This window comes from Callorhinus ursinus, unplaced genomic scaffold (assembly GCF_003265705.2).
Source record: "Callorhinus ursinus isolate GAN/ISIS: 27379988/994484 unplaced genomic scaffold, GSC_fseal_2.0 scaffold1, whole genome shotgun sequence".
Lineage (NCBI taxonomy): Eukaryota > Metazoa > Chordata > Mammalia > Carnivora > Otariidae > Callorhinus > Callorhinus ursinus.
The window spans coordinates 84,812,907-84,830,953 of NW_027397063.1; the positions used below are offsets into that span (position 1 = coordinate 84,812,907).

General features: G+C 38.8%; 1 protein-coding gene and 1 long non-coding RNA gene across 3 annotated transcripts in view; one reads left to right on the forward strand and one right to left on the reverse strand.

Annotated features, from left to right (window-relative positions):
* The window catches only part of LOC141373587 (uncharacterized), a 32,094-nt gene extending 17,158 nt beyond the window's left edge, over positions 1-14,936 (reverse strand). The window contains exons 1-2 of the long non-coding RNA XR_012379744.1: positions 14,803-14,936; positions 10,972-11,049 (exon numbers count right to left, since the gene is read on the reverse strand). This is a non-coding gene — a long non-coding RNA (uncharacterized lncRNA). The remainder of the gene's footprint in view (positions 1-10,971; positions 11,050-14,802) is intronic.
* Positions 14,937-16,612: 1,676 nt separating this feature from the next.
* The window catches only part of SLC2A2 (solute carrier family 2 member 2), a 30,136-nt gene continuing 28,701 nt past the window's right edge, over positions 16,613-18,047 (forward strand). The window contains exon 1 of one of the 2 annotated variants that reach the window (XM_073897408.1): positions 16,613-16,770. In XM_073897408.1, coding sequence (XP_073753509.1) covers positions 16,756-16,770 — 15 coding nt within the window. In that variant the 5' untranslated portion in view covers positions 16,613-16,755. The remainder of the gene's footprint in view (positions 16,771-18,047) is intronic. The other variant, XM_025869599.2, reaches the window with a different exon arrangement.

Genomic DNA, 18,047 nt, shown 5'->3' on the forward strand with positions numbered 1-18,047 from the left:
TTTGGGATCAAGGTAATGCTGGCCTCATAGAATGAGTTTTGAAGTTTTCCTTCCATTTCTATTTTTTGGAACAGTTTCAGAAGAATAGGTATTAATTCTTCTTTAAATGTTTAGTAGAATTCCCCTGGGAAGCCATCTGGCCCTGGGCTCTTGTTTGTTGGGAGATTTTTGATGACTGCTTCAATTTCCTTAGTGGTTATAGGTCTGTTCAGGTTTTCTATTTCTCCCTGGTTCAGTTTTGGTAGTTTATACATCTCTAGGAATGCATCCATTTTTCCAGATTATCTAATTTACTGGGATATAGTTGCTCATAATATGTTCTTATAATTGTTCGTAATTCTTTGGTGTTGGTTGTGATCTCTCCTCTTTCATTCATGAATTTATTTATTTGGGTCATTTCTCTTTTCTTTTTGATAAGTCTGGCCAGGGATTTATCAATAATTAATTCTTTCAAAGAACCAGCTCCTAGTTTCATTGATCTGTTCTACTGTTCTTTTGGTTTCTATTTCATTGATTTCTGCTCTGATCTTTATTATTTCTCTTCTCCTGCTGGGTTTAGGCTTTATTTGCTCTTCTTTCTCCAGCTCCTTTAGGTGTAGAGTTGTATATTTGAGACCTTTCTTGTTTCTTGAGAAAGGTTTGTATTGCTATATACTTTCCTCTTAGAACCACCTTTGCTGCCTCCCAAAGATTTTGAACAGTTGTGTTTTCATTTTCATTTGTTTCCATGAATTTTTTTAATTCTTCTTTAATTTCCTGGTAGACCCATTCATTCTTTAGTAGGATGCTCTTTAGCCTCCATGTATTTGAGTTCTTTCCAACCTTCCTCTTGTGATTGAGTTCTAGGTTCAAAGCATTGTGGTCCGAAAATATGCAGGGAATGATCCCAATCTTTTGGTACCGGTTGAGACCTGATTTGTGACCTAAGATGTGGCCTGTTCTGGAGAACGTTCCATAGGCACTAGAGAAGAATGTGTATTCTGTTGTTTTGAGATGGAATGTTCTGAATATATCTGTGAAGTCCATTTGGTCCAGTGTGTCATTTAAAGTCTTTATTTCCTTGCTGATCTTTTGCTTAGATGATCTGTCCATTTCAGTGAGGGGGGTGTTAAAGTCCCCTACTATTATTGTATTGTTGTTGATGTGTTTCTTTGATTTTGTTATTAATCGCCTTATATAATTGGCTGCTCCCCGTTAGAGGCATAGATATTTAAAATTGTTAGATCTTCCTGTTGGATAGACCCTTTAAGTAGGATATTGTGTCCTTCCTCATCTCTTATTACAGTCTTTGGTTTAAAATCTAATTTGTCTGATATAAGGATTGCCACCCCAGCTTTCTTTTGGTGTCCATTAGCATGGTAAATGGTTTTCCACCCCCTCACTTTCAATCTGGTGGTGTCTTTGGGTCTAAAATGAGTCTCTTGCAGACAGCATTTCAATGGGTCTTGTTTTTTTATCCAATCTGATACCTGTGTCTTTTGATTGGGGCATTTAGCCCACTTACATTCAGGGTAACTATAGAAAGATATGAATTTAGTGCCATTATATTGCCTGTAAGGTGATATTGTCTCTGTTCCTTTCTGGTCTATGTCACTTTTAGGCTCTCTCTTTGCTTAGAGGACCCCTTTCAATATTTCTTGTGGGGCTGGTTTCATGTTTGCAAATTCCTTTAGTTTTTGTTTTTCCTAGAAGCCTTTTATCTCTCCTTCTATTTTCAATGACAGCCTAGCTGGATATAGTATTGTTGGATGCATATTTTTCTCCTTTAGTACTCTGAATATATCATGCCAGTCCTTTCTGGCCTGCCAGGTCTCTGATGATAGGTCTGTTGCCAATCTAATGTTTCTACCATTGTAGGTTACAGACCTCTTGTCCCAAACTGCTTTCAGGATTTTCTGTTTGTCTCTGAGACTCGTAAGTCTTACTATTAGATGTCAGAGTGTTGACCTATTTTTATTAATTTTGAGGGGGGTTCTCTGTGCCTCCTGGATTTTGATGCCTGTTTCCTTCTGCAAATTAGGGAAGTTCTCTGCTAAAATTTGCTCCAATATACCTTCTGCCCCTCTCTCTCTTTCTTCTTCTTTTGGGATCCCAATTATCCTAATATTGTTTCATCTTATGGTATCACTTACTTCTCGAATTCTACCCTCGTGATCCAGTAGCTGTTTATCTCTCTTTTTCTCAGCTTCTTTATTGTCCATCATTTGGTCTTCTATATCACTAATTCTCTCTTCTGCCTCATTTATCCTAGCAGTTAGAGCCTCCATTTTTAATTGCACCTCATTAATAGCCTTTTTGATTTCGACTTGGTTGGATTTTAGTTCTTGTATTTCTCCAGAAAGAGTTTCTCTAGTATCGTCAATGCTTTTTTCAAGCCCAGCTAGTATCTTTATAATCGTCATTCTGAAGTCTAGTTCTGACATCTTACTAATGTCCATATTGATTAGGTCCCTGGCAGTCGGTACTGCCTCTTTTTCTTTTCTTTTTGAGGTGGTTTTTTTCCATCTTGTCATTTTTTCCAGAGGAGAATAGATGAATGAGAGAACAAAATGCTAACAGGGTAACAATGACCCCAGAAAAATATACACTAAACAAATCAGAAGAGACCTGAAACCAGGGGGAAAGAAAGGGAAATAAGGAAAAATAAAAAGATTTTTAAAAAGCATATGATCAAATATGATCAGGCTAGTGAATAGATCAGTGCCACACACTAGATTTTGGGTGTATTTTGGTCTGTTAGAAGAAATTACCTCCCAAAATTTTAAAGAAAGAAAAACATATATGTACAAAAATAAGGGTAAATATGATGAAGAGATGGAATATGACTGTAAAGATGAAAATTATAAAAGGAATTGATAAGAAGTTGGTTGAAAAAACAAAGAAGAGAATTTTTTTAAAAAAAGGGAGAGAATGTGATCAGGCAGGAGACTAGAACAAAGCCATACACTAGAGATTTAGGGTATATTTTGGTCTGTTAGAAGCAACTATATCCCAAAATTTTAAAGAGAGAACAACTTATATATATACCAAAAATAAGGTTAACTACTATGAAGGGATAGAATATGACTCTAAAAATGAAAAATAAAAAAGATTTTTTTAAAAAAGGGATTGATAAGATGTTGGTTGAAAAGGGAAAAAGAAAAATTCAAAAAAAAAAAGAAAAAGAAAACTTAAAAAAATTAACTTTGAAAGACTAAAGAATCATGGGAAAAAAGCCATGAATTCTATGTGCAGTGTTCCCCTAGTGCTGGAGTTCTGCCGTTCTCCTTGATCAGTAAACTTGGTCTTGGCTGGCTGTTCTTGCTGATCTTCTGGGGGAGGGCCCTGTTGCAGTGGTTCTCAAATGTCTTTGCTGGAGGTGGAATTGCCCCACCCTTGCCAGGGGCTGGAGTAAGTAATCTGCTCGGGTTTGCTCTCAGTAGCTTTTGTTCCCTGTGAGCTTTCCATACAGGTTTGGAGGATGAGAGTGAAATGGTGGCCTCCCAATCTCCTCCCAGAGAGACTGAGAGCTCAGGGCCCCACCCCTCAGTAAGCCCCCAGAGAAAAGCAGTCAATCACTCCTGTCTCCCTGGTCTCTGACCGCACTCCGTGCTCATCCGGCCTATGACCGAGCATTTCTATCTCTGGCACACGACCCTGTTTGGAGTCTCCAAACCCAGTAGATTCCTGCAGTGCACTCCTGCACCGCTCCTCCCGGGGGAGGAAGGGGAGTCTTCCTGGATCTGCCGCTTGTTGGGTCCCTGCTGGAAGAGCAGTGGCCTGACTGTGCCTCAGACCATGGTTTATGGTAACCCTGAGCTGGGAGCCCACTCCTTGACTCTGTCTTTGCAGACGGCTTCCCTGCTCTGATACCTGGGAGCTCTGCCACATTCAGGCACTCCTGGTCTTTCTGTCACCCCAAGGGTTCTGAGACCACACTGTCCCAGCAAAGGTTCCACCCCCCCCCCCCCCCACCCCCCCGCTTAGCCACTGGAGCGATGTCCCTCAGCAGAGCAGACTTCTAAAAGTTCTGATTTTGTGTTCTGCTGCTCTATCACTTGCCAGTAGCCAGCTGATGGAGGCTCCCTCCCCCCACGGTCTATCTTCCCGAATATCACCTCGGATTCACTTCTCCGCACCTCCTACCTTCCAGAAAGTGGTCATTTTTCTGTTCAGAGAGTTGTTATTCTTTTCTTCGATCTCCTGTTGAGTTCGTAGGTGTTCAGAATGGTTTGATCCCTATCTAGCTGAATTCCTGGGACCCAACGAAATTTAGGTCTCCTACTCCTCCACCATCTTGCTCCTCCCCCCAATATGTATTTATTTTTAAAGATTTTCTGGCTACTACAAGGAAGATGAACTGCAGAGGAGCAAGAATTGAGACAGGGAGAGCAGTTCAGAGGCTATCGCAATAGTCAAGGCAAGAGAAGGTGGCTCCTTGGACCAGAGTGATGGTAGTAGAGATGGTGAGATGTGGTCAGATTCAGGATATATTTGGAAGGCATAGTGGGCAGAGCTCCCCAGTGTATTGGCTATAAGACTTAAAAGACAGGAACTGATCTCTGGATCAATTTTGATGCCATTTACTGAACCAAAAAAGACTTGTTGGGTAGCAAATTTAAGGGTAAGAAGTAGAGAAAGTAGTAGTTCTATTTACATAGGATTAACTTAAGATAAAAGCTCCTAGACATTTAAGTGGAGATGTTGAATACTGTCTGAAGTTTGGAGAGAGAAATAGATTATTGTACTTCTATGCTGTCTAATATAATAGCCATTAGCCTTACATGGATACTGAGCACTTGAAATGTAGCTAGTATGACTGAGCAACTGAATTTTTAAAATTTTAATTAATTTAAATTTAAATAGCCACATGTGGCTAGTGGCAACTATATTGGACAGCACAGATGAAGAACATTTTTTATTATCACAGAACATTTTATTGGATACCAGTCATTAGATGATGAGATCTACAGAATGAATGTGGATAAAAAGAGAAATAGGCCAAGGACTGAGCCCTAGACTATAACGACATTAAGTCTGGAAATGAAGAGAGAGTCAGAAAATGAGAGACAGTGGCCTTTGAGTTCAAGTGATCCATTTGTCACGAGGTTAAGAGAAGAAAACGTTTCAAGAAAAAGGGGAGTGGTCCAACGGACACAGAATTGTCCGTTAGCCTTGGAGAGATGTAGATTGTGGGGAAACTCATAAAGAACTATTTCAGAGGTGTGAAGGACAAAAGCCCACTTAATGTAGACTGAGGAGAAAAAAATGGTGAATAGTGAAGATAGTTGGTGTTCACAATTTTTTGGAAGAGCTTTGCCATGAAGGGAAACAGAAGTGCAGGAACATCTAGGAAGATAAGGGAGATATTTTCCCCCCAGATGGGCCAAATTAATGTGTTTTACACCACTGAAGTAAATGATTCAGTAGAATTGGGGAAACTGATTTCTCTTGATTGCAAGAAGAGAAAGTGGATAACTGCTAGAATGAGGTCCTTAAGAAAGTATGAGGGGCTAGGACAGGAGTGTAGGCACTGGCTTTGGAGAAGACCAAAGGTTATAACTAACCCAAGAAGTAGGCATTATCATATCAGTCTCACAGAAGTGAATACTGAGACCCAAAGCTACGTTAGCAGCAAATGGCATATTTGAGGATAGGAAGGTAAGAAATCAAGATTTCTGTTTAATTATGATAAAATTCAGATTGTACCTACTAGACACTTACATGAAGATAGTGAGTAGGCAGTTAAAATCCAATTGTCTGAAGCTTGAAGAGAGATAGTTTTGAGCCCACATTTATCTACCTCCTTAGCTCATTTTCTTTTCCCTACATCTCACCCCAAATATGATGAGCCAAAGTACAGGGGATGAAAAACAGTAACTTCTCAACTCTAGTATTGATAAAATAAGAAAACACAAAAAAGAGCAGGAAGACCTGAAGTTGTTGCAAGGGAAAGTCAGGTTAAATGCCACAAAATGTTTTGTTTTGTTTTAGTTTGGTTTGACTTCATCTTTTATTTATTTGTTCTGTGTTTGTTTTATAATTAATTAGGTTTCTTTCCTTAAGGTCTTTTAAAAGAGGAATAAGGCCTCTGCAACCAGGAAGATGAGGTAGACATATTTTTCCTATTCCCCCTGCTAAGTACAATTAAAAACCTTGGACATTAATATAAAACAAACATAAGAAGACTATAGAGAGCCAACTGGCTAGAAACCTCAAGATCTGAAAAATGGCAGTGGTGAATTCCACTGCCTCGTGTATTCCTGATTTGGAATGAAGAAGTCAGCAACTCAGAAACGCCAATGGGTACCAACAAGCAAAAAAAAAAAGTTCTTCAAAAACCCGCTCTCTCTAGCCAAAGGACAAGGAAAAGGGAAACTTAGTAAGGCAAAATAACTTTTGGATAATAACTGCTTTATTCCTGCCAATCACAACAGAAAAAATTGTGGCCTCAACCCAAATGATGCCAGCAACGACTGAGTAGGGAGCCTAGACTTCCACCATTATGAGGCTCTAACAAAAAAGCCCAACATTTCTACCAGGATGATGTCAAAGAAGGCCAAGTAGGGCATGGGACTTTTATCCATCCTTCATTGAGACTCCCCTTCAGCAGCATCAGTGGAAATCATGTGGGGACTCTAGATTTTCCTCCCTACCTGAAATAACAAAGCCCCCCTCTCCCTTCCTGCTAGGGTATTGTCAGAGGATGCCTAGTGGAGAGATAAGAATTTTACCTTGCCCATAAGTAATGAGGTCATCCCCACCATGGTGTCAATGGAGACCACATGGGGAGCAGGAAGTCCCACTCCTGCCCAGCATGAATGAAGAACTCTCCCACTACCCTGGGTGTCAATGTAGACTGAGTGGGCAACATGGACTTCTACCTTTACTTGGCAATAACAGATAAATCCATAATTACCATTGTAGATCCTAACACTCCTCTCACAACAGTTGATAGAACAATTAGACCACAGAGCTAGAAGAACTCAACACCACCATCAACCAACAAGCCCTAATCAACATTAATCAATCATTCCACCCAACAACGGCAGAAGAGAATCACCTTTCAAGTGCTCATGGAACCTATACCAAGAAAGACCATATCCTGGGCTATAACACAAACCTAAACAAATTTAAAAGAATTGAAATCATACAGAGTGTTTTTTCTGACCACAGTGGAGTAAATCTAGAAATCAGTAACAGAAAGAGAAAAAACTCCCAACACTTGGAAACTAAACAATAAACTTCTAAAATAATCCATGGGTGAAAGAGGAAGTCTCAAGGGATATTTAAAAAAAAACACATTGAACGGAATGAAAACTGAAATGCAACATGTCAAAATTTGTGAGATACTGTAAAAGCAGTGCTGAGAAGGAACACTATAGCAAAATTCCTACTTAGGAAGGAAGAAAATTCCTCAAAGCAATCAGTTAATCTCCCATTTCAAGAACCTAGAAACAGAATACCAGAATAAACCCAAAGCAAGCAGAAGGAAGAAACTAATAAAGATAAGAGCAGAAATTGATAAAATTGAAAACAGAAAAATACAGAAAATCAATGAAATAAAAAATCTGCTTCTTTGAAAAAAATCAATAAGATTTACAAACATCTAGCAAGACTGACAAAAAAAGAGAGAGAAGACAAAAATTATCGCTATCAGGAATGAAACAAGATATATCACTATAAACCATGTAGACATAAAAAGAATGATAAGGGAATACTAGGAAAGACAAATTTGACAAGTTAGATGAAATATACCACTTCCTCAAAAAGCACAAACTGCCACAACTCATCCATTATGAAACAGATCATTTGAATCATCTTGTAACTAATGAAGAAATTGAATCTATAATTTAAAACCTCCCAAAAAGAAATCTTCAGACCCAGATTGTTTCATTGGAAAATCCTACCAAACATCATTTTTATACAATCCTTTCCAGAAAACTGAAGAAGAAAGATGACTTTTTATGAAACTAATATTACCCTGATATCAAAACCAGAAAAAGATGGTACAAAAAGAAAACTCTAGCATTTCACATGAATATTGACATAAAAATCCTTAACAAAATACTAGAAAATAGAACTCAATAATATATAAAATATTATACTCCATGACCAAGTGGGACTGTTCCAGAGAAACAATTCTGACTCAATATTTGAAAATCATTCAAAAAACCATTTAACAAAATTCAATACCAATTCATGATTTTAAAAAAAGTCCTAGAAAAATGGGTATGGAGAGGAACTTCCTCCTGATAAAGAGCATCTACAGAAAACCCAGAACTAACATTACACTTAATTGTGAGAGACTAATCCTTTGCCTTATGATCAAGAACAAGGCAAGGATATCCACTTATATCACTCTTACTCATCACAGTGCCAGAAGTTGTTGCCAGTGTCATAAGTTAAGAAAAGGAAATAAAAGACATATAAATTGGAATGTAACAAATTAAACAAAATCATGTGACATGATTGTCTACATAGATAAGTCCAAGAAATCTACTAAAAACTCCTAGAACTAACAAGTGAGTTCAGCAAGGTCGTAGGATATATGATGAATACACAAAAATAATTATACTTCTATATTCTAGCAACGAACACATGGACACTAAAATTAAAAATGCAATACTATTCACAATCACTGAGAAAAATAAAAGAGTTAAGTATAAATCTGACAAAACATGTATAAGATTTGTATGCTGAAAATTACACCTATAAAATAAATCAAAGAAGATTCAAATAAATGAAGAGCATGTTGATGGATTGGAAGATTCAACATGGTAAAGATATCAACTGTTCCCAAACTGATATAAAGGTTTAATGGAATTCCCATCAGAATCCCAGCAATCAGTTTTTGTAAATATATATGAAATTATTCTAAACTTCATATGGAAAGATAAAGGAACTACAGGTTTCAGAAAGAAGAATAAAGTGGGAGGAATCAGTCTACTGATTTCAAGACTTAAATAGCTATAGTATTCAACATTCTGTGTTATTGGTAAAGAGACAGACAAGTACATAAATGGAATAGAACAGAAAACCCAGAAATAAATCCACATAAATATGCTCAACTGATTTTTGACAAAGGTGCAGAAGCAATTTAATGGAGGAAAGATACCTATTCAATAAATTGTGCTGGAGCAATTGATCATCCAACCATAGGCAAAAATGAATTTCAATCTAGGTCTCACACTATACAAAAACAACCAGTTAATCACAGACTTAATTATAATTTGTAAAATAATAACTCTTTTAGAAAAAAAATGACATAGAAGAAAATCTTTAGGAAAAAAAGAAGAAAATCTTCAGAATGTAGGGGTGGACAAAAAGTTAAGACTTGACACCAAAAGCACAATCCATAAAAAGAGAAATTGATAAACTGGCCTTCAGCAAAATTAAAATTTTTTGCTCTGTGAAAGATCCTGTTAGGATGAAAAGACAAGCTAGAAAGTGGGAGAATATATTTGTCAACCATTTATCCAACAAAGCACAGTAGTTAAAATATATAAGAAGCTGTCAGAAGTCAACAGAACACACACACATACACACGTAAACAAACAAAACAATAATACAATTAGAAGATGAGAAAAGGCAAGAAGAGATTTCACCAAAAAGCATATACAGATGTCAAATAAGTAAATGATAATATGTTCAACATCACTAACCATTAAAGAAATGCAAAATATAAGAAACAAGCATTGACAAGGATGTGGAGAAAAAGGAACCCTCATGTACTGTTGGTGGGAATGTAAACTGGTGCAGCCACTGTGGAAAACAGTATGAAGGTTTCTCAGAAAATTAAGAATAGAAATACCATATGATCCATTAATTCCACTACTGAGTATTTACCCAGGGAAAACACTAACTCGAATGGATATATGCACCCCTATGTTTACTACAGCATTATTTACAATAGCCAAGATATGGAAACAACCTATGTGTCTACCAAAAGATGAATGGATAAGGAAAATGCAGTGTATATACATAACGGAATATTATACAGCCATAAAAAAGGATGAGATCGTGCAATTTGAGGCAACATGGATGCACCTGGAGGGTATTATGCTAAGCGAAATAAGTCTGACTAAAAAAGACAAATACCATATGATTCCACTCATAAGTGGAATCTTTTTTTTTTTTAAAGATTTTATTTATTTATTTGACAGAGAGAGACACAGTGAGAGAGGGAACACAAGCAGGGGGAGTGGGAGAGGGAGAAGCAGGCTTCCTGTTGAGCAGGGAACCGCATGCGGGACTCAATCCCAGGACCCTGGGATCATGACCTGAGCTGAAGGCAGACACTTAACAACTGAGCCACCCAGGCACCCCAAAAATGGGATCCTTTAAAAAAATGAACAATCAAAAAACAAAATCAGAACTATAAATACAGAGAACCAACTGATGGTTGTCAGAGGGAAGAGAGGTGGTAGGTTGGGCAAAATGGGTGAATCGGGGAGAGGGAGATCTAGGCCTCCAAGTAAGTCATGGGAATGAAAAGTAGAGCATAAGGAATACAGTCAATGATATTGTAATAATGATGTAACAGGACAGAGTAGCTACATTTGTGATGAAACACAGCATAATATATAAACTTGTCAGCTCACGAATTTCCACACCTGAAACTTCTTTTTTTAAAGATTTTATTTTATTTTATTTATTTGAGAGAGAGAGAATGAGAGATTAGCACGAGAGGGAAGAGGGTCAGAGGGAGAAGCAGACTCCCTGCCAAGCAGGGAGCCCGATGCGGGTCTCAATCCCGGGACTCCAGGATCATGACCTGAGCCGAAGGCAGTTGCTTAACCAGCTGAGCCACCCAGGCGCCACACCTGAAACTAATCTAACATTTTGTGTCAACTATACTAAAAAAAAAATTAACAGTCTCATGAAAAGAAATTAAATCTGAACATGTTGTTATTCTTCTGAATAAATTAATTAATTAAATTAAAAACAAAGAAATGCAAAATAAAATCATAATGAGATAGCACTACATACCTTTCAGCATGGCTAAATTAAAAAATAGTGATGATATCGGTGATGAGGATGCAGAGAAACTGGATCACTCTTACACTGCTGGTAGGAAAGCAAAATAGAAGTTTCTTAAAAACTAAACATGCAACTGCTATATGGGCACTCATGGATATTTATTCCAGAGGAAAGACATGTTCACATAAAAAAGTTTGTTTTTGTTTTTTCTTTACCTGAATGTTTATAGAAGTTTTGTTTGTAATAGCCAAAAACTGGAAACAACCCAGATGTCCTCAAAGGTAAGTGGTTTAACAAACTGTGGTACATTCAAACCATGGACTACTACTCAGCAATAAAAACCAACAAACTATTGATACATGCAACAACCTGTATGCATCTTGAAAAAATTATACTGAGCAAAAAAGGCAATCTCAAAGGTTATATGCTATGACAATTAGTTTGATGTGTTAAATTGTAAGGGCCACTGTACCCAGATATTTGGTCAAACATTATTCTGAATGTTTCTGTGAGAGTGCCTTGGATGAGATTTACATTTAACTTGGTGGACTTTGAATAAAGTAGATTGTATTCCAGAATGTGGATGGGTCTCATCCAATCAGTTGATGGTCTGATAGAACAAAAGGCTGATCTCCCCAGTGCAAGAGGGAATTCTCTAGCCTTTGGACTTGAACTGCAACTCCTTCCTGAGTTCCCAGCCTGCCGGTCTCCCCCATCAGAATTTGGACTCACTAAGCCTCCACAATCATGTGAGGCAATTCCTTAAAATAAATCTTTTTCTCATATTCTCATGTATATACACACATCTTTTGGTCCTATTTCTCTGGAGAACACCGACCAATACACATACTAGCTAATTCCATTTATATTACATTCTTTAAATGACAAAATTATTGGAATGGAGGAAAGATTAGTGGTTGCCACAGTTTGGGAGTCAGTTAAGGGTAAGAGGGAAATAGGTGTGGCCATACAAGGGCAACATGAGGGATCCTTGTGGCAATGGGAATGTTCTGTATCTTTACTACCTATGTGAATATCCTGTGATATTATGCTGTAGCTTTACAAGATGTTACATTGGGGGAAACTGGGAAAAGGGTATATTGGGAATTCTGTATTATTTCTTACAACTACATGTGAAACTACAATTACTTGAAAAAGTTTAACTTTGAAAAAGTAAAACAAAATATATATGTTTTGATTATTTTATTGCAACCCTCCTTGAGGTCTGGGAGGTGAACTTAGATGATCACTCAGATGAATAAACAATCCCCCAGCACCTGTAGCATTAAATAGCATTACATCATCCCAATTTAACAAGCCAGAAACCTATCAGCCATCCTGAGTTTTTCCTCTCCCAAAACAATTAAGAAAAAGTCCCGCTTCATTGCCAAAATATATCTTGAATTTGTTACTTCTCCTTCCCCGCTACCACCATTATTTTGGTGGTCAATAGCAAGTATGAACTGTTGTAAGAGCCTTGCAATTAATTGTGTCTCTCCTCTTTCACGGGTACCCCATCCAAACTACCCCTCACTCAACAGCATGAGTAATCTTAAAACATATAATGGATCATATCCCTGCCATGCTTAATCCCTTCCAGTGAGTTCCCATTGCCCTTGGCATGAATCCAAGCTCATTCCCATGGCTTTCAAAGCCCTGCCTGAGCACAGCTGCTGTCTATTTCCCCAGTAGTATCCCTTGCCACTTCCTCTTGCTCCCTTGCTTTAACTAAACTTCTCTTATTCTTCAACCTAAGATTTTTCCTCCCTCAAGTTTGGCACACACTTTCCCCCTCCACCCTGCCTGCCCATTCTTCAGGTATCAAGGACAAAAACATCTCTTCAAAGAACATGTTTCTGAACTCGTTTTTTCTAAAGTGGGCGCCCCCTGTTGTCCTCTTCCTCAGTACTCATTTTGTTTCTTTTATAGAATGTAAGCCCCATGAGAGCAGAGACTGTCTGTTCCGTTCCCTGTTGTAACTGGTGCCTAGCAAAATGCAGGGTAAATACTGCATTTATTGAACGTTAAATCAATAAATGTCCAATGCCAGCCTCAGACTCCTCCAACCCCACTGCAAGAAAGCACGTGGCAACTCTTCTTGAACTTCCTTCATTTATTAAACAAATACTTATTGAGTGTACCAGGCACTCTCACAGGTGCTGGAAATAACAAAACGGGCAAGGTCTCTGCATTCATGGGACTTAGGCATGGTGGGGAAGTGGAACACAATGAATAATAGACAAGTAAATAATAAAATAATAAATTTTAATTAAAATAATTTTAATATTTAAACAATTAAATATTTTAATTATTAATATAACAACTAATTTGTTATAGATAACAATTATTATATTGTTATAATTATTATTCATTAACTTATTCAAATGTTTAATGTTTTAATTATAAAATATTAGTAAATAAAATTTCAAGCATAAGTGCTATGAAGAAAATAAAGCAGAGTAACAAGACTGAGAATGAGTTGGAAGGGGTAGGTGGTGTCCACTCAAGAAGCCTGGCTAGAGAGTCTGAGCTGTCATCTGAATGCAGAAGTGCCAGGCCCCACATACAAATCTGGAGCAGACAGCTCTAGGCAGAGGCCCATGGAGTACAAAGGTGCTGAGCCTGCAACACATTAAACAAGTCTGAGGCCAGTGTGGCTGAGCAGAAAAGGAGAAGAGTAAGAGAGAAGGTCTCAGCATCAAGGAATGAATGCTACACCAAATTCACCTCTCCTGCCACAGTAAAAAATGTGGGTTTCCTTCTAAGGGTGACTGGGAAGCCTCCGGATACTTTTAAACTAAGAGGGTTATGTTCTGATTTAATTTTTAAATCACTGTTGGTTGTTCAGTCAAAAGGGACTGTAGGGTATGAATGGGGACAGGGAGGCCAGGTAGTTACAGTCAGGAGAGATGCTAGTGGCTCGGACCAGAGAGTAACTAGAGAGGGGGAGAAGAGGCAAGCTACAATAAGGACAAATCTGACTCAGCAATCTTAAAATACACTGGACTTCCTCAGGGACAAGGAGTTTCCAGTACTCCCTTGCGCTCCTAGCTTGGCCCAGTTTGAACTTAACTTGATTCGGTTCCCCAGAGATATCTTTGCATTACCCGCACCCGCCCCAATGACAGAGGAATGCAGCATGCTCTTTCTTCGCTTTAATAGAAATAAGCTAAAGTCTTGTGTTACTGAAAGGAAGATAAATAATGAAAAAAGAAGAGGCTCTTTTCTATACTTGGAAATTCTCACCACCTAGAGCTATTGGTATCTATTACGAAGATTAAATTAATCACGATGTAATCAAAATCTGACCTAATGGGTTTAAAGTGTGAAGCCTAAAGAACAACCACACAGAACTGGTTTCACCCCACCCAGCCGGGATCTCTTGGTAATTATGGGCACTGAAGCACCTCTCTGAGCGGCCCCCAGCCCGACAGCAAAACACAAAAAGTCTGACTTTATCACAGCCAGGGAAACACGAATATAACTCCGTGCATCGGACCCGCAGCTCCTCTGGTGGGCACTTGGGCAAACTCTCCTGAGAGGCCGAAATGGAATAACAGTCCTCCCAGGGCTAAAATCCACCAAGGCAATCACTGTAGCTGACTCCCTCCACCCCCACTCCGGAGATAGTTTCAGCCCATCCCTAAATGGTGCAGAGTGTATTCATTTCTGAGCAAGAGCCTAACAAGAGAGGTGCTGGCTAAACCAGAGGAAACTGGTCTGGGTGGCTCAAGGTCCCCTGTCTGTCCGGGTTAGCGAAAGCGCTCTCCCAGTGAAGAGGAGAACAGCTCCCTGCACGCACGCGCAGCTCCGACCCGGCAGGAAAAGTTAAAGGCTCACCTGAAACCCAGCCGCATTCAAGCCCATTTCTGTCTCTTAAAAGGAAGATTCAAAAAAAAAAAGGTTGGTAAAAATCAGAAGGTAACTCATTTTTCACAGGCGCCCAAAGACTTTTTTTCAGTGTCAGTGGATAGCAGTCCTCCCAGGGCTAGGATTGTCTGTCCCTGGAAAATGATTGCTAAATTCTCTCCTGATTGTGGACGCTCTGATAAGTGGGAGTGCGCAACACCAGCCCAGACTGGTGCAGAAAGCCAGGCGCTGGTTATGCACTAACGTCCGTGTGAGCTAACTGGGCTAACTTTGCTCCCCAAAGCTTAGCTCTACAACGGAGAATGCCTTGCGTTGTGATGACCGGGTTAGTCCGTGTAAAATGCAGAGAGCAGCGCCTGGCAACAAGCAACAACTCAATAAAGATTAACTATCACTAATAGTATTCATTAGTGTTTTTCTACAAAAAAACAAAACTGTATTGAGTGTTTGTGATTCCGTTTGTCTGTTCTTATACATTGTGAACTCCTAACTGTCTTGTTTATCTCATGCATTTCAGAGCCTGGGACTGTGCTGGTCTCAAGTTTGTGGTCTGAGCTGAATTATTTATTCAGTTGGGTTGCCCCACAGAGGTAATAGAAATAAAAGAGTGGTGGTGAAATAAAAGACACATGAAATCAGAGTCTCCCTTACCTCTTCACTTTGTCACTGCTTCTTCATAACATCCTGGTTTAGGGGACTGTCTGAGATCTCCTCTGCTGGGAACTGGTTCTGGCTGAGCCTCAGTGGAACCAAGTGACAATAGTTGCCACACACAGTTCAAGCTCAGCAAATTTTGATACTGTCTGGGCTCCCACAGGGAATGAACATTATAGAGGAGACACAGAAAGGTACAGACTCGGGGTGCCTGGGTGGCTCAGTCAGTTAAGCCTCTGCCTTTGGCTCAGGTCATGATCCCAGAGACCTGGGATCTAGCCCCACATCCACACATCCGGCTCCCGGCTCAGTGGAGAGTCTCCTTTCCCTCTCTCTCTGCCCCTCCCCCCAGCTCGGGCTCTCTCTTGCTTGCTCTCTCTTAAAAAAATAAATAAAATCTTAAAAAAAAAAGAAGAAGAAGAAGAAGAAGAAGGGACAGACTCAAGCCAAATGAGCAGATTTATTTGAGAACTCTACACTCCAACAAGCACCTCTAGACATACACCAAACCAATAATAATTGCAAAAACAATAATAACCTACATTTTGCTGAGCACTTATTATGCACTAGGCTAACCACTTTCCTATCACATTTGATCCATTTAGCAAAACAAAGTGTGTTCTGTTTTCATTTTATTCAGTGAAAAACTAAGGTGCAGAAAAGTCACTGGGAGCCAACTGCTTAAGGTAATACCATCAGTAAATTAAGATTCAAACCCAAGTTCATAGTTCTCAAAAGCTCATTCAGGTAAACCACTCAAGCCTACAGTGGCCTCTGGCCAAACAGCCCAGCTCTAAAGCACAAACACCACAGTTCTGGTTCTCTGTAGAGCAGAGTGCAGCATGCCTCCCATGTCCCTCATCTTTGTCATCCCCACAACATGAAACATCAACCCAGCATCTCATCTCTACAAAAGACCCCGAAGAATTCTTTTTTCACCTGTTCCTGGTTACTGGTGTACTTAACGTGTTAAAGTGTGACCATCTCTGGTTTGTGACTTACGCCTGAGGGACCTGCTCCCATTTTCTTTTGCTGGTACACAAGTTTGAAATCACAAGTCACTAAGGCAAAGCATTTATTGATTAGATTCTCCTCAATATTCAGCCTCTGATGAAATCAGATTTTAAAGGTGATGGCCAGGCTGCTTCGTTGCCTTGCTCCTCCTCCTCTAATGTATAACTAGTAGAAAGCTGAAGAAAGGCTGGCCAGCTGCATGTGCCACACTCACCACAGGACTTGGAATTAAGAGGAGGACTCTTAACCGATAAAATGACAGAAGATAAGGTAAAGTAGCATTATGTTCATTTTAAATCGGCTTGAGGAAATGAATAGGGGGATTTGTTCAAGTCGGTGACCATAGGGAGGATTTGGGGGATGTTGGGTGTAGCTACCACAGATTGAAGCTACTTCTCTTGGCCAACTGATAGTTCATTTAGCTGCAAAAATATGTATCACATTCAGTATTTTATATATCTATTCAGAATTTTAAGGATATTTGCTCTGTTTTCTGAGCAGTCTGTGTAACTTTCTCAAGTGATTCTGCAAAACCATATTACTGAAGGAATGTGCCAAAAAAAAGGTAGATTAACCCGAATCTAACTAATCATGAAAATTGGTCTGAAATTTTCAAAAATGACAATGAATGAAAAACAAGAGGCAGAAGGACTGTTCTAGATAAAAGGAGACTAAGAACTGACAACCAAGTTAGATCCTGGAAAGAAGAAAACAGCTGTAAGGGACAATATGGGGACAGTTGGGGAAATTTTGAAAATGGGCTGTTATATTAGATAATATTAGTATATCTATTACATTCTTGGATATGATGATGGTATTGTAATTATGTAGGAGAATGTCTTTGTTCTTAGTGAGTACATTCTAAAGTATTTAGGAATGAAGTTACACTAATATCTGCAACTGATTTTCAAATGATTCCAACCACACTACATACGTACCTGTCCATGTACACACATACACAGTGAAAGTTAAACAAATGTAAATGCTAACCATCCTGAACACAGGTTATGGGATGTTCACTGCCCTATTTTTTCAACTTCTCTATAGATAGGATACTTTCCAAAATAAAAACTTAAAAAGGTCATAGTGCTGTCGTTCTCTCATAAGTTTTCCCCAACCAAACACACCCACCCCTTCACACAATCACACAAGTAGGTAAATCTGTAGCCCTGTTAGACTAGGATATCTAAAGTTCTGGCCTGTTGTAACTTAACTCTGCTGAGCATTTCTTCATGTGAGTAAGTGACAAGTCTAGGAGCACAGACTTTGCGGTTAGCCAGGCTTGATTTGGAGTGTGATGATGCTACTTACCTGCTGTGAGACCAAAGTTAAGTTATTTAACTGACCTTGGGTTTTCTATATTGTGACAAAATAAGAACATATTGGGATATAATAAGAGGATATAAGATATACAGGGATTCTAATAGTTCTTTATGGTCTGGGAGTATGTAAATGAGCTAATATTTGAGAGACGGATGATAAACATTTTAATGTTAATAGTTACGCATTTACATGATATATTTTAAAAATAACTAGGACTTCATGAT